General features: G+C 42.0%; 1 protein-coding gene across 6 annotated transcripts in view; it reads left to right on the top strand.

Annotated features, from left to right (window-relative positions):
- LOC137331497 (inactive N-acetylated-alpha-linked acidic dipeptidase-like protein 2) overlaps positions 1-15806 on the top strand; it is a 715700-nt gene that overhangs the window by 674862 nt on the left and 25032 nt on the right. For all 6 annotated transcript variants that reach the window (XM_067995331.1, XM_067995330.1, XM_067995327.1 and 3 more), the window contains one exon: positions 13566-13659. In XM_067995331.1, the coding sequence (XP_067851432.1) occupies positions 13566-13659 (94 nt within the window). The remainder of the gene's footprint in view (positions 1-13565; positions 13660-15806) is intronic.

Below are 15806 nucleotides of genomic sequence, written 5' to 3'. Positions count from 1 at the left end.
GTAGCGAGGAATGTAATTTACCACAAGATCACAACCTGCCCAGCCATCTATCGTAGCATGCCCATCCAAATACTGTAATACTGCTCATCAATCATAATTCAAAATAGAACCTCGATTGAGTTTTGGATGTCATGTGAAATTTAAAATTGAGAGAAATGTAATTAAATGCAGATGAATGGCAGCCAATTTTAAACACATCTTTTCACCAAACATTTGTAATCTTGGAAAAGTCTTCTAGGAATTTTTGAAAGAAAGGAAATTACATTGAACGGAAGTTTCAAGGGAAATGAAACTTCAATGGCAGAGTCATTTCTTTTATTGCATTATTCACTCTTCTGTCTATTTGGTTACTGTGAGAATTGTGTTTTCATGTGAGCATATTCTGTGCTAACTTACTTTTGGGTTACCATGATATATTGTTCGGCTTAGAATTATTGGTAAATTATATATGACCAAAAACTTGTACTTCCTGCGGCAAGTTCATCCCATGTTAGTTTTATTACTGCACTGAGAATAATTTGAGAGGAATGGCCTTCATGGGAACTACGGGGGAAATAGCTTTGGTCAGTATGTGTTGTGACATTATAAACATTTTTTGAATGTATTTACGATATTGTTACATAGTGACCAGTGCAATTCACTTCTCCCTCTCTGCTTCCTTATAAATTACTTACCTACAATTCTTAAAAGGAAAAAAACATACATCATGACCCAGGTGAACTGAACAAATTAAACTAAAAGGGCTGTGAATAAATACAAAACATCAGAGTACTTTAACAGGAATTATATGAAGACAAGCATGATCAAAGTAATAAAAGAAGTGACTTTACTACTTAAGTTTGATTCATTTTTATAGGGCATGAAGTAAAGAATGCCATTATCAAAATGGAAAAATAACTATTCTGGTAAACTCCTCCAGAACCTTGGACAGGTCTGCAGCACTTGCGAAGATTGTGCTGCAGAAGGGTAAGAAGAAAGAATGAACTTACATTTATATAGCACCTTTCATGACCTCAGAACATTTCAGAGCACTTCTGAGCCAATTAATTATTTTTGAAGTGTAGTCACTATTGTAATCGTGGAAAATACAGCAGTCATTTTGTACAAAGTAAGGTCCCACAAACATATGAGATTAATGCCAGGACACGTGGGGAACTCCCCTGCTCCTCTTTGAATGGTGCCTTGGGATTTTGTATGTCCATCTGAGAGGGCAGAGGGGCCCTCGGTTTAACATCTCATCTGAAAGAAGGCACCTCTGACATCATAGTACACGTTCAGTATTACACTGAAATGTCAGCCGAGATTAAGTTCAAGTCCTGAAGTGGGCATTGATCCTACAACCTTCTGACTCAGAGACAAGGGTGCTACCACTGAGCCAAGGTTGACACCTTTGTTAATCACAGACAATCTTGATTTAAACAACTGTGTGTATTTCCTGGCTCATTTACCAAAATCACTGAACTAAGCAATACTTAAGACTGATTTTTATGTTGAAGTGAATGTGTAATTATCCAAATACACAGTGCATTTATGAGTTTGTCATTCATTAAAATATCATGATTAAATCTCAGTGGAATTTAAAATGTTTAGTAAACAAGACCATGAGTATAAATAATCAGGCTCGGATAGTACATTGGTTACTACTGATATTGAGTTGTTTAAAGTTTATAGAGGAGCCATCTTTTAAGATGTATCTACGAGTATGCAGACATGCGCACAGTGACAAAGTAGTTCCCTGAAGGTGAACTTTATTCAAGTAATCAACAAAGACAGCACCTACAGACTAAATGAGTAAATATTAATGTCATTTTCTTTTCACTTTGTACACTATACACAAATTAACAAATTGCTTCAAGATTTTTCCCATTTACTCTGATGAGTGAGTGCACAGAATGGGGATCTGCACTTACCTGTTTTGAAAAATATATTCTTTCATAAACATATTCTGAGAATTGTGCTGTCTAATTCGGGAATTTGTGATTGAGTCTTTTCTGACTGGATTGAATTCAGAAGGTCAAAAATGCAATCCTCAGTTGTGTGTCAATATATTGGCTGTATGATGCTGTACAGAATAAAAGACCTGGCAAGTGAGGCTTTCTATGATTTTGATTTAGATTTTGTTACAGTTCCCACAGCTACATATTTTCTTCCATACAGTTATATTACAGCAATCTTGAACATCTGGGAGCCTGGTAAAAGAATACCAGATAAACAATACTGCTTCAGCAACCTTCTCTGTCTATATGAATAAGTGTGTAAATATGTGGAAGCAAATGACAAGATGACTTTTCCATATAATCATTCTTTACCATTCTTGACATTTGGATTTTAAGGCTTTTGTTATTTTAATCCAAATGGGAAACTAACTTGGGGCAGCAGTCATTAAATAGCTGGGAGCATATTCTGCACTGTCTGTAAATTTATTTGCTTTTTACATGGAGGTTTTTCTTTAACTTTATAGCTTTGTATAAAGAGCAAAATATATCCCCTGATGGTGCTTAAAAGGGCAAAAATACTCAACATGGGAGGAAAATCTAAAATAACTTTTACATGATGTCATGCTTGGTTTCTCTGCAATAGTATTTATTATAAAGTAATGTTAGTTTCTTTGTGGCTCACTAGAGCAGTGCCATTTTGGCTTTTTCAAATGCTGCACTTTACAATTCATAATATTTCTCTGAATTGAAAGTACCTGGTACTTATAATGGATATTTAACTCATAAAATATCTGACCAGACACATTCTCCACTCATGAATTTAAAGCACAAAAATCTCCATTCATTACTCTCTTCAGATTTTCCATTGTTGTTTCAAAATTCTATTCAACTTAACGTGCTTTATGTAAAGTAGTGTCACTTCTATCAAGAATGGTTAAGATATGAGTTTGTGCAATAGCTGTGAGAAATAAATGAAATAAAAAGTAGCTTCTAATAGCCAAGATTACATAATTTTACTTGCCTGGAGCAAGATGCTCATATGCTGTTAATTATATATTTAGTGTAAGGACTGGCAATCTTCTCATTCAGTTTGCCCGCATGAATCAAAAAAAAAGATAATTAAACGGTAAGTGTATTAGCTTTGAACCGCATCATTGAGTAAGGACCTAGGAATCATCTTTAATCAGTTGACTCGTGTCCAATTTGAAAAATGAATTTAAGAGATTGTAATCAATATAGTGATCAACAAAGTATTCCACCCTTCTCTTCCCAGAGTGCCTTCATCTGGTAGTTGGACTGCACTGAATAATTGTGACAATACTGATACCTGAGGGAAGCCACTTGCATTATTAATTAATCTTAATGAAACAACAGTTTGAGTGAAGTGTCTGGTAGAGTGTTTCATAATGCGCATGATAGATCAAGAATTTTTATGTAATAATGTGAATAAATTTTATCTCTCCATGTGCACATGGCTGCTTCCATAAATATTATTCCACAGCTGTGGCTATATGTTTAATGAGAACTTTTCTTTATTTGACAACTCAGCTGATCAAATTGATGGAGTGCAGTATCATGTATCAGAATGATCAGTCCACAGCAATGCATGTAGCATTTTGGAACTGGTGATAGCCATTACAAAAAATGACAACGTGTGTGGTTGCCGTACTTACCAGAAGTAGTAACTAGTTTTTAGTTTTGTTTAGTATAAAAGGTGTGCCCTTGTCAGGTGATGCCATTTATGGTTAGCTCATTAGAGCAGTAAGGGACTATAGTTCTAGAATAATTGTATATTCATTCCATTGTTGGTCTATTTTGTATCCTCTAAGGTGTAATGTGGTGTTACATGGAGCAGAATAAACCAAGAGCTTCCCCTGAAAGGGTAGAGTCACCACTAGAATTTCATGGACATGTGGCTCACCCAAAGAGATTTTTAAACAAAATAAATTAAGAGAAAATAATAATATCAAATCCAAATGATGAAATCACCAGTCACAGAAAACATCTAGAGAGTCAGTATACATATTTGAACTCAACGTTTACCTGGTCTCAAAATAAGCATCAGAGAAATTCTGCCCAACAATCTTGCACAACCTGGACTAATAAAAAATTAAAAGGTGCAACTTATTGGGACCGAAATCCTTTAGATCCGTTCCACTATTAACGTGACTGAGTGGGAATGCATCCACCTCCGCTCGTGACCCTGTTGAACTATGGTGGGCCAACTGCTACAACCATCACATGATTAAATGTCACATGATCAAAAGTCCAGGAATACGTCCAACCAGAGTTGGTAATCGTATTTTCCACTGGAAAAGCCTCCAGAAGTGCACTCACTGATAATTCTGCCCCTCAACAGCTTTTGGACTCACTTACCATCAACAAATGTCTACAAACCTGGACATTGGTTCATCCATGCTCCAAGCTGACTCCACGTGTCTAAAGTTACCTTCATCGCATCACAGGACCTCTGACATTAACTTTTGACTCCTGCATATCACCTCTTCCCTATCCTCTGTTTACTATCTTAATCTTTGGCATACCTATGTAACCTAAATTCCCTCTGAGCATGCACATTTTGGCTGCCGCACCAGACCCAAGCCTATCACTTATATTTCCCTTTTTTTCTGTTGTCTTGCCCCCATCTTGGCCCTTCTTGCCTGCCTCCTCCCCTTTCTGTCACACAATAATGCCACCTTTCATTTCTCCCCTCTCATGTACTTTACCACACTCCCCTGTCCCTACCCCATAGGTATGCCAAAGATTAAGATAGTAAACAGAAGATAGGGAAGAGGTGATATGCAGGAGTCAAAAGTTAATGTCAGAGGTCCTGTGATGCGATGAAGGTAACTTGTAGACACGTGGAGTCAGCTTGGAGCATGGATGAACCAATGTCCAGGTTTGTAGACATTTGTTGATGGCAAGTGAGTCCAGAAGCTGTTGAGAGGCAGAATTACCAGTGAGTGCACTTCTGGAGGCTTTTCCAGTGGAAAATACAATTACCAACTCTGGTTGGACATATTCCTGGACTTTTGATCATGTGACATTTAATCATGTGATGGTTGTAGCAGTTGGCCCACCATAGTTCAACAGGGTCACGAATGGAGGCCATGGGTGCATTCCCACTCAGTCACATTAACAATAGTGGAACGGATCTAAAGGATTTCGGTCCCAATAAGTTGCACCTTTTAATTTTTTATTGGTCCAGGATGTGCACGATTGTTGGGCAGAATTTCTCTGATGCTTATTTTGAGACCAGGTGAATGTTGAGTTCAAATATGTATACTGACTCTCTAGATGTTTTCTGTGACTGGTGATTTCACCATTTGGATTTAATATTATTATTTTCTCTTAATTTATTTTGTTTAAAAACTCACCCTTCCTTTGCCTTTCTACTTTCCTACTGCCGTCCCAGGCTTCAATCCCCCTTGGATTAGCTCGCAGCTACCCTTTGTTCCTATCGTGGCAATCTCTGATGAGTCCATTGAGGCACCCATGTCTGCATTCTTACAAGCAGCAACATCAACTGCACAATCCTCCTCTCTCACCAAACTTCCCGTCCAGCATGCTTGCTGGGAGCTAATTTTGCTAACATGCTTCCTATCCCACTCATTCCACCCGCTGCTGCTGCCTTGGACTCTGCCAGCAGATCGATAATCACCGCTCCTCTCTCTATTTCCCTCCAGACTTACCATGCACTTGTGAACATGGCCCGTGCCATCTATAACCTTGTCATGGATGATTGCATTGGCATCATGGCTTTTTCAGAGAGCTGGTGCCATTTTCCCACGCTTACCTTGCCCCTCCCCAAGAAAGGCTAGAATGCTGCATTCCCAGCTGTAGTCCAGCAACTGGCTTTATGTTTCTTAAAGTAAAAGGACAATATGTGTTTTAAAGAACTTAAATCTGGTTCCCAGGCATGGCCAGGAACACGGCAATCAGGTCTGTCGGGTAGTAGGGGCAGGTTAGCACAAATAGCTGTTCCAGCACTGAGCCAGGAGCACTAACCACTTTAAACAACTAAAAGCTGGTTCCCAGCTTCCCAACCCTGTCTTTTCAAGCCACGTTTTTGGTGTTAACACTGCAGAACAGTCAGGTTGTAATTTAAATACTGTAATCTGCTAGGTAGCACTGATAATGGAAATTACCCCAACAGTAAATAGACAGATTTATGGGCAACAGTAATCCACTACCTGCTCAGATGAAAATCCAGATCCTGGATGCTACCAGCAGGAAATACACTGATGTCAGTCCTAGGGAAGACATAGGGTAAATCTGCGTCTTCACTGCCTGGGTGGTAATCTGCCAGAGCAGATCGCCCATTGAAATCAATGGAATGAAAATCGGACGGGTTCTATAATAGGAGGGTGGATTACCAGACTGCCATATTACCATCCAGGTGGTGAAGAAAAAAACTTACCCCACAGTGTGCGATGTGGGGGAATTCAGTATGTCATTTAATTAAATGTAATAATCTAAGAGAAGTTACATCAAAACCTTGGTTCAGCAAATAACATACATGTTCTACAATTAAATGTTCCATTTGAAAGTGCTACTTTGGGCTCTGTTTATAGCTGCAGTATGTTAGGTGTAGCTCTCACATCAACAATTGGAGAGCCATCTTCTGACAGAAAATGGCAAATTTCAGCTTGCAGTGAACCTGTATTATTTAATCAAGCAGCATGAGGCGAGTCTCTTTTCCTACATGGGTAACAATTTGATCAAGACATATAGACACTAATTTTAACCCAACCCGCCCGGCGTGAACGGGGCAGGTGAGCAGTTAAAATGAACCAGCTCACACTTTGCGATATTGAATTTTATTTGCCATATATCTGTCCACTCTAGCCTATTCATGTCCTTATTATTAGCTATACTCCCCAAATTGGTATCATCTGCAAATTTTGACACCATACCTTAAAATTCTAAGTCCAAATCATTTTTACATATACATGATCAACAGTGGTTCCAGCACGGATCCCTGTGGGATACCATGTCCCGCTTTCTGACAGGCCGAGAAACTATCCTCAAATCCTGTCCTCTGTTTTCTATTTTGTAGACATCCAATCTGCTGCCTGGCCCCTGACTCCCCATATACTGATCTTTGCAATGAGCCTCTTACTTGGCATCTTATCAAAGGCCTTCTGAAAGTCCATGTGTGCAACATCCATTGCATTGCCCTTGTCCACTCTTTCTGGCCGAGAAATTGGTTTTGTGCTGGAAGCAAGTGCAAAGTGGGTGGCGCAGCTGGAATGCACGACAGAATATGTTGGCCCAAGGCTCACTCCAAATTGAGCCTTGGCTCGGAAAATCATAATATGATTAGGCAGAGTCAAAATGGTTTTATGAAAGGGAAATCGTGTTTGACAAATCTGTTAGTTTTTTGAGGATGTAACTAGCAGGGTAGATAAAAGGGAACCAGTGGATGTAGTATATTTGGATTTTCAAAAGGCATTCGATAAGGTGCCACACAAAAGGTTGTTACACAGGATTACGGCTCATGGGGTGGGGGGAAAATTAGCATCGATAGAAGATTGGTTAACGGACAGAAAACAGAGAGTAGGAATAAGCAGGTCATTTTCAGGTTGGCAGGCTTGGGCCTCAGCTATTTACAATCTATATTAATGACTTGAATGAAGGGTTGGGGTATAATGCATCCAAGTTTGCTGACGATACAAAGCTAGGTGGGAAAGCAAACTGTGTGAGTAGGACACAAAGAGTCTGCAAAGGGATAGAGATAGGTTAAGTGAGTGGGAAAGAAGGTGGCAGATGGTAGGGTATGGTAGCATAGTGGTTATATTACTGGACTAATAATCTGGAGTCATGAGTTCAAATCCCACCACGGCAGCTGGGGAATTTAAATTCAATTAATTAAATGAAACCTGGAATAAAAAAAACTAGTATCGGTATGGTAGCGATGAAACAACCGGATTGTCTTAAAAACCCATTTGGTTCACTAATGTCCTTTAGGGAAGAAAACCTGCTGTCCTTTCCTGATCTGGCCTATATGTGACTCCATACCCACAGCAATGTGGTTGATTCTTAATTGCCCTCTGAAATGGCCTAGCAAGCCACTCAGTTGTACAATATCGCTACAAAAAGTCATAATAAGAATAAAACCGGATGGACCACTAGGCACTGGACACGACAAATGTAAACCAAGCCCAGTCGAACCTGCAAAATCCTCCTCACTAACATCTCGGGACTTGTGCCAAAATTGGGAGAGCTGTCCCACAGACAAGTCAAGCATCAGCCTGACATAGCCATACTCACAGAATCATACCTTTCAGCTAGTGTCCCAGACTCTTCCATCACCATTCCTGGGTATGTCCTGTTCCACCGGCAGAAGAGACCGACCAGAGGTGGTGGTACAGTGATATACAGTGAGGAGGGAGTGGCCCTAGGAGTCCTCAACATTGACTCCAGACCCCAGGAAATCTCATGACAAACATGGGCAAGGAAACCTCCTGCTGATTACCACCTACTGCCCTACCTCAGCTGATGAATCAGTCCTTCTCCAAGTTGACAACACTTGGAGGAAGCACTGAGGGTAGCAAGGGCACAAAATGTACTCTGGGTGGGGGACTTCAATGTCCGTCACCAAGAGTGGCTTGATAGCACCACTACTGGCCGAGTCCTGAAGGACATAGCTGCCAGACTGGGCCTGTGGCAGGTGGTGAGCGAACCAACCTGAGGGAAAAACCTACTTGACCTCATCCTTACCAATCTACCTGTTGTAGATACATCTGTCCATGACAGTATTGGTAGGAGTGACCACCGCACTGTCCTTGTGGAGACGAAGTCCTCTTCACACTGAGGACACCATCCAACGTGTTGTGTGGCATTACTACCGTGCTAAATGGGATAGATTCAGAACAGATCGAACAGATCAAAACTGGGCATCCATGAGGCACTGTGGGCCATCAGCAGCAGCAGATTTGTATTCCAGCACAATCTATAACCTCATGGCTCAGCATATTCCTCACTCTACCATTACCAACAAGCCAGGGGATCAACCCTGGTTCAATGAGGAGTGTAGAAGAGCACGCCAGGAGCAGCACCAGGCGTACCTAAAAATGAGGTGCCAACCCGGTGAAGCTACAACACAGGACTACATGCATGCTAAACAGCAGAACCAACATGCTATAGACAGAGCTAAGCAATTCCAAAACCAACGGATCAGATCAAAGCTCTGCAGTCCTGCCACATCCAGTCGTGAATGGTGGTGGACAGTTAAACAACTAAAGGAAGGAGGAGGCTCTGTAAACATCCCCATCCTCAATGATAGCAGAGTCCAGCACGTGAATGCAAAAGACAAGGCTGAAGCGTTTGCAATCATCTTCAGCCAGAAGTGCCGAGTGGATGATCCATCTCGGACTCCTCCCGATATCCCCACCATCACAGAAGCCAGTCTTCAGCCAATTCTATTCACTCCACGTGATATCAAGAAACGGCTGAGTGCACTAGAACCAACAAAGGCTGTGGGCCCTGATAACATCCCGGCTGTAGTGCTCCAGAACTAACCGCGCCTCTAGCCAAACTGTTCCAGTACAGCTACCCGACAATGTGGAAAATTGCCCAGGTATGTCCTGTCCATAAAAACCAGCACAAATCCAATTTAGCCAATTACCGCCCCACCAGTCTACTCTCAATCATCAGAAGTGTGATGGAAGGTGTCGTCGATAGTGCTATCAAGCAGCACTTACTCACCGATAACCTGCTCACCGATCTCAGTTTGGGTTCCGCCAGGACCACTCGGCTCCAGACCTCATTACAGCCTGGGTCCAAACATGGACAAAAGAGCTGAATTCTAGAGGTGAGGTGAGAGTGACTGCCCTTGACATCAAGGCAGCATTTGACACAAGTGTGGCACCAAGGAGCCCTAGTAAAACTGAAGTCAATGGGAATCAGGGGAAAACTCTCCAGTGGCTGGAGTCATACCTAGCACAAAGGAAGATGGTAGTGGTTGTTGGAGGCCAATCATCTCAGCCCCAGGACATTGCTGCAGAAATTCCTCAGGGCAGTGTCCTAGGCCCAACCATCTTCAGCTGCTTCATTGATGACCTTCCCTCCATCGTAAGGTCAGAAATGGGGATGTTCGCTGATGATTACACAGTGTTCAGTTCCATTCGCAACCCCTCAAATAATGAAGCAGTCCGTGCCTGCATGCAGCAAGACCTGGACAACATCCAGGCTTGGGCTGATAAGTGGCAAGTAACATTCACGCCAGACAAAGTGCCAGGCAATGACCATCTCCAACAAGAGAGAGACTAACCACCTCTCCTTGACATTCAACGGCATTACCATCACTGAATCCCCCACCATCAACATCTGGGGGTCACCATTGACCAGAAATGTAACTGGACCAGCCACATAAATACAGTGGCTACAACAGCAGATCAGAGGCTGGGTATTCTGCAGCGAGTGACTCACCTCCTGACTCCCCTAAGCCTTTCCACCATCCACAAGGCACAAGTCAGAAGTGTGATGGAATACTTTTCACTTGCCTGGATGAGTTCAGCTCCAACAACACTCAAGAAGCTCGACACCATCCAGGACAAGGCAGCCCACTTGATTGGCTCCCCATCCACTCTAAACATTCACTCCCTTCACCACCGGCGCACCGTGGTTGCAGTGTGTACCATCCACAGGATGCACTGCAGCAACTCGCCAAGGCTTCTTCAACAGCACCTCCAAAACCCAGCAACTTCACCACCTAGAAGGACAAGGGCAGCAGGCACATGGGAAAAACACCACCTGCACGTTCCCCTCAAAGTCACACACCATCCCGACTTGGAAATATATCGTCGTTCCTTCATCGTCGTTGGGTCAAAGTCCTGGAACTCCCTTCCTAACAGCACTGTGGGAGAACCTTCACCACACGGACTGCAGCAGTTCAAGAAGGTGACTCACCACCACCTTCTCAAGGGCAATTAGGGATGAGCAATAAATGCTGGCCTCGCCAGCAACGCCCACATCCCATGAACGAATAATAATAAAAAAATATTATGTGGGGAAATGTGAGGTTTTTCACTCTGGTAGGAAGACTAGAAAAACAGAATATTTTTTAAATGTTGGTGCTCAGAGGGATTTGGGTGTCCTTGTACACCAATCACAGAAAGTTAACATGCAGATACAGCAAGCAATTAGGATGGCAAATGGTATGTTGGCCTTTATTGCAAAGGAGTTGGAGTATAAGAGAAAGGAGGTCTTGCTGCAATTGTACAGAGCTTTGAAGAGAACACACCTGGAGTACTGTTTACAGTTTTGCTCTCTTTACCTAAGGAAGTATACACTTGCCTTAGAGGCAGTGCAACCAAAGGTTCACTGGATTGATTCCTGGGATGTGAGGGTTGTCCTATGAGGAGAGATTGAGTAGAATGAGCCTATACCCTTTGGAGCTTAGAAGAATGAGAGATTAAAACATATAAGGTTCTGAGGGGGTTTGACAGGGTAGATGCTGAGAGGCTTTTTCCCCTGGCTAGAGTTTCAAACTAGGGGGCATAGTCTCAGGATAAGGGGTTGACATTTAGGACTGAGATGAGGAGGAATTTCTTCACTCAGAAGGTTGTGAATCTTCAGAATTCTCTACCCCAGAGGGTTGTGGTTGCTCAGTCATTGAGTATATTCAAGGCTGAGGTCGATAGATTTTTGGGAATCAAGGGATTTGGGGATCGGGCGGGAAAATGGAGGTGAGGTCAAAGATCAGCCATGATCTTATTGAATGGCGGAGCAAGCTTGGGGGGCCGTTTGGCCTACTCCTTTTTTATGTTCTTATGTTATTGGCCCTCATTTCCATAAAACAGGTGAGCTGCTGATGCCAATCATGTGGCCCAATGCAGTTTCAGGTTGGGGACTTTGTAAAATTGGTTGGCTATGAGGCAGGCAAACGAGAGGGAGGTGAGTCCGAGCTTGCAGCAGTCCACAGTACTGTTGTGGAGTCAGGAAAAGCATTCCTGCTCCACCTGACACTACATTAAGGAAAGTAAAAAAAAATGACACTATTTCATTGGCTGCCTCCAGTGGTCTCTATAATGACCGCTGTTTAGGCCGCAGTAGACCCTGAAAAACTGAGTGGAGCATGTGCAGCGCATGCTATACCCAGATTTTGCCGAATTTGGGAGTGGGGACCTAAAACGGGCGCTGGGCCCCTAATTACCATATATATCAATACCACGTTTCAGGAAAGCGCGCTGGAAATTCTGAAGTCGCCGACTTCCAATTTTGCAGCCGACTTCCAATTTTGCAGCTGTGCCCTCCGGAGATGTTGGGCGTGGGATGCCATCGCCTGAAATTCATCTCCCAAAATTCAACCTCCAAACACTTACGTAACACCCAGAAATCAGGTACGACGCAATTCAATTTCTCCCCCTCTGTTACTTCTTCAAAGAATTCAATAAGATTCTTTAAGCATGACCTTCCTTTTAGAAATGCTGACTTTTTTATTGTATTCTCCATCTCCAAATGTTTTGTTATCTGATCTTTTTGTCAATATTCTAGTATCTTTCCAACCAATGGTGTTATGTTAACTGGTCTATTGTTCCCTGGGTTAGTTTTATCTCCCTTTTTAAAGATAGAAATTAGAAATTTGCTGTTTGCCAGTTCTCTGGCACTATTTCTTTTTCCATATATCGTTACTGGTGTCTCTGCTGTCTCCTCCTTAGTTTCTTTGAGTATCCGCTGATGTAGTCCATCAGTACCCAGGGCCATGTTCTCAAGTTTGGCTAGTTTGTCTGTTATCTCTTTTCTTTCTATCTTAACTGTTATAGTATCCCTCTTGACTTCTTCCACTGTTGTCATTTCCTCTTATTGAGTAATTTGACGCAAACAGGTAGGGTGGTCCTAACCGGATCAACAGCAGAAAGTAAACCAATGATGTGCCCTGGTAAACAACACGATTTAAACTGGTTAAACGGTAGCAGTAGCTCTGGATGCTCTTAGGGGTTCCCTTAAATTTTTGGCAGTTGTCAATTTGTACCTCTGGACTTGGATATGTGGGTTGTGTCCCTACAGGGAGAAGGTGTGCACTCCATATCAGGTAAACAGAAATTCTGCTTTGTAGAGTTCTCATTGATGTGGAGATTGCTAAGCTTGGTGCTAGGTTTCCAGATGTGTCTGACAGCTGACTGATGGAAAAAATAATAGTCTCCGAATAAATGTAAATGATCTGTGTTTAATGTTTTTCGTTTTGGTGTAAATATCGTCCTCCAAAATAGAAAGCACCTTTAGCTCTGAAATTAATTCAAGTGACATTAAAATTCGGGACTTATATATACTCATGCCATACTGGTTACTTTCAAAACCCCATTATATTGAATTATTCAGAAAATCAGCTGAAATAGTTTTTTTTGAGGGAGTGGGTGTTTCCAAATTTTCATTCTGCGAGGAGCTATTAAGGTTTTTATGAAGAAACTATCCAAAAAGTAAGACTATATTAATAAAACAAAATCACTGCCTCTTTTCTGTCTGCTCATTATGGTAAAGGGATAATCTATGGTTAAGCAGTATTATTACTCTGTTTAAAATATTTATATTTTCCCGTTGCTGTATATAATGCTATTGATAGAATGATTTCTTCCTAAGTAAAGGCCTTTTCCAGCGCTACACCTTTTGATTTGTTTGTTGCAGTTGACAGCTGAAATGATTCTGCGTATCGCCAATGAGCCAGTTCTCCCTTTCAGTGTTCTGGATGTAGCCCTGGAGGTTCAACAACAACTCAAAGGTAGTGTTTCTTTCTAAGTTATGGCCTCTTGACAGTGCAGTGATTGTATTATTATTAATTTAAATTTGAAGTTAAACTTTAAACTATTTAATTAAAAATGTAGAGAGAGTTACAAGTGATTGATCAGTATCAAAGCATAATACAGGTGACAAATTCATTTTCTAAATTACTTAGTAATTTGTATTTATATTTTTCTCCCATTTAGTAAGACTGCTCTTTCGATCCTCGTAACAACATTTTCATTTCCCAAATAAGAAAGCAGGCAAGCTGTTTCTTTCCCGCCTCTGCTAGTGCTTTTCTTGACCCTGCTGCTAGGTGGTGTGTGGGGTGACAAGCCCTCAGATTTCCACTTAGTTCTGCTCAGTGTTCCATCCAGTGCAATCCCTCCCCTGGACAGTCTGACAGTCTCTAGAGACTCACAATGTGGGGAATCGTGGTGGTCAAATATAGAATCATAGAAAATTTATGGCTCAGGACACCATTCGGCCCATCGTGTCCGCGCCGGCCAAAAATGAGCCACCCACCCTAATCCCACTTTCCAGCATTTGGTCCGTAGCCTTGTAGGTTACGGCACTTCAGGTGCACATCCAGATACTTTTTAAATGAGTTGAGGGTTTCTGCCTCTACCATCCTTTCAGGCAGTGAGTTCCAGACCTCATCACCCTCTGGGTGAAAAAGCTTTTCCTCAGCTCCCCTCTAATCCTTCTACCAATCACTTTAAATCTATGCCCCCTGGTTATTGACCTCTCTGCTCTGTCTAGGCCCCTCATAATTTTGTACACCTCAATTAAATCACCCCTTAGCCTCCTCTGTTCCAATGAGAACAACCCCAGCCTATCCAATCTTACTTCATAGCTAAAATTCTCCAGTCCTGGCAATATCCTTGTAAATCTCCTCTGTACCCTCTCTAGTGCAATTACATCCTTCCTGTAATGTGGTGACCAGAACTATACACAGTACTCAAGCTGTGGCCTAGCCAGTGTTTTATACAGTTCCAGCATAACCTCCCTGCTTTTATATTCTATGCCTCGGCTAATAAAGTAAAGTATTCCATATGCCTTCTTAACCACCTTATTTACCTGACCTGCTACCTTCAGGGATCTGTGGAGATGCACTCCAAGGTCCTTCACTTCCTCTACACTTTTCAGTATCCTCCCATTTATCGTGTATTCCCTTGCCTTGTTTGCCCTCCCCAAATGCATTACCTCACACTTCTCCAGATTGAATTCCATTTGTAATTTTTCTGCCCATCTGACCAGTCCATTGATATCTTCCTGCAGTCCACAGCTTTCCTCCTCACTATCAACCACACGGCCATTTTTTGTATCATCTGCAAACTTCTTAATCATGCTACCTATATTTAAGTCCAAATCATTAATGTATATCACAAAAAGCAAGGGACCTAGTACTGAGCCCTGCGGAACCCCACTGGAAACAGCCTTCCAGTCACAAAAATACCAGTTGACCATTACTCTTTGCCTCCTGCCACTGGAACAGAGGAGGCTAAGGGGTGATTTAATTGAGGTGTACAAAATTATGAGGGGCCTAGACAGAGCAGAGAGGTCAATAACCAGGGGGCATAGATTTAAAGTGATTTTGGATCCAACTTGCCACTCTCCCTTGGATCCCATAGTCTTGTACTTTTTTGATCAGTCTGCCATGTGGGACCTTGTCAAAAGCCTTGCTAAAATCCATGTGCACTACATCAAATGCACTACTCTCATTGACCCTCCTTGCTACCTCCTCAAAAAATTCAATGAAGTTAGTCAGACAAGACCTTCCCTTAACAAATCCATGCTGACTGTCCATGATTACTCCGTGCCTTTCTAAGTGACGGTTTATCCTGTCCAGAATTGATTCCAATAATTTGCCCACCACTGAGGTTAGACTGACTAGCCTGTAATTACTCGGTCTATCCCTTGCTCCCTTTTTAAACAACATTAGCAGTCCTCCAATCCTCTGGCACCATGTCTATATCCAGTGAGGATTGGAAAATGATGGTCAGAGCCTCCGCTATTTCCTCCCTTGCTTCTTTTAACCGCCTGGGATACATTTCATCCGGCCCTGGTGATTCATCTACTTTCAAAGATGCTAATCCCCTTAATATTTCCTCTCTCACTAAGTTTATCCCATCCAATATTTCACAC

The sequence above is a fragment of the Heptranchias perlo genome, chromosome 13 (assembly GCF_035084215.1).
Source record: "Heptranchias perlo isolate sHepPer1 chromosome 13, sHepPer1.hap1, whole genome shotgun sequence".
NCBI lineage: Eukaryota > Metazoa > Chordata > Chondrichthyes > Hexanchiformes > Hexanchidae > Heptranchias > Heptranchias perlo.
Note: the sequence above shows the minus strand (reverse complement) of the source record. Positions and strands in the feature narration are given on the sequence as shown.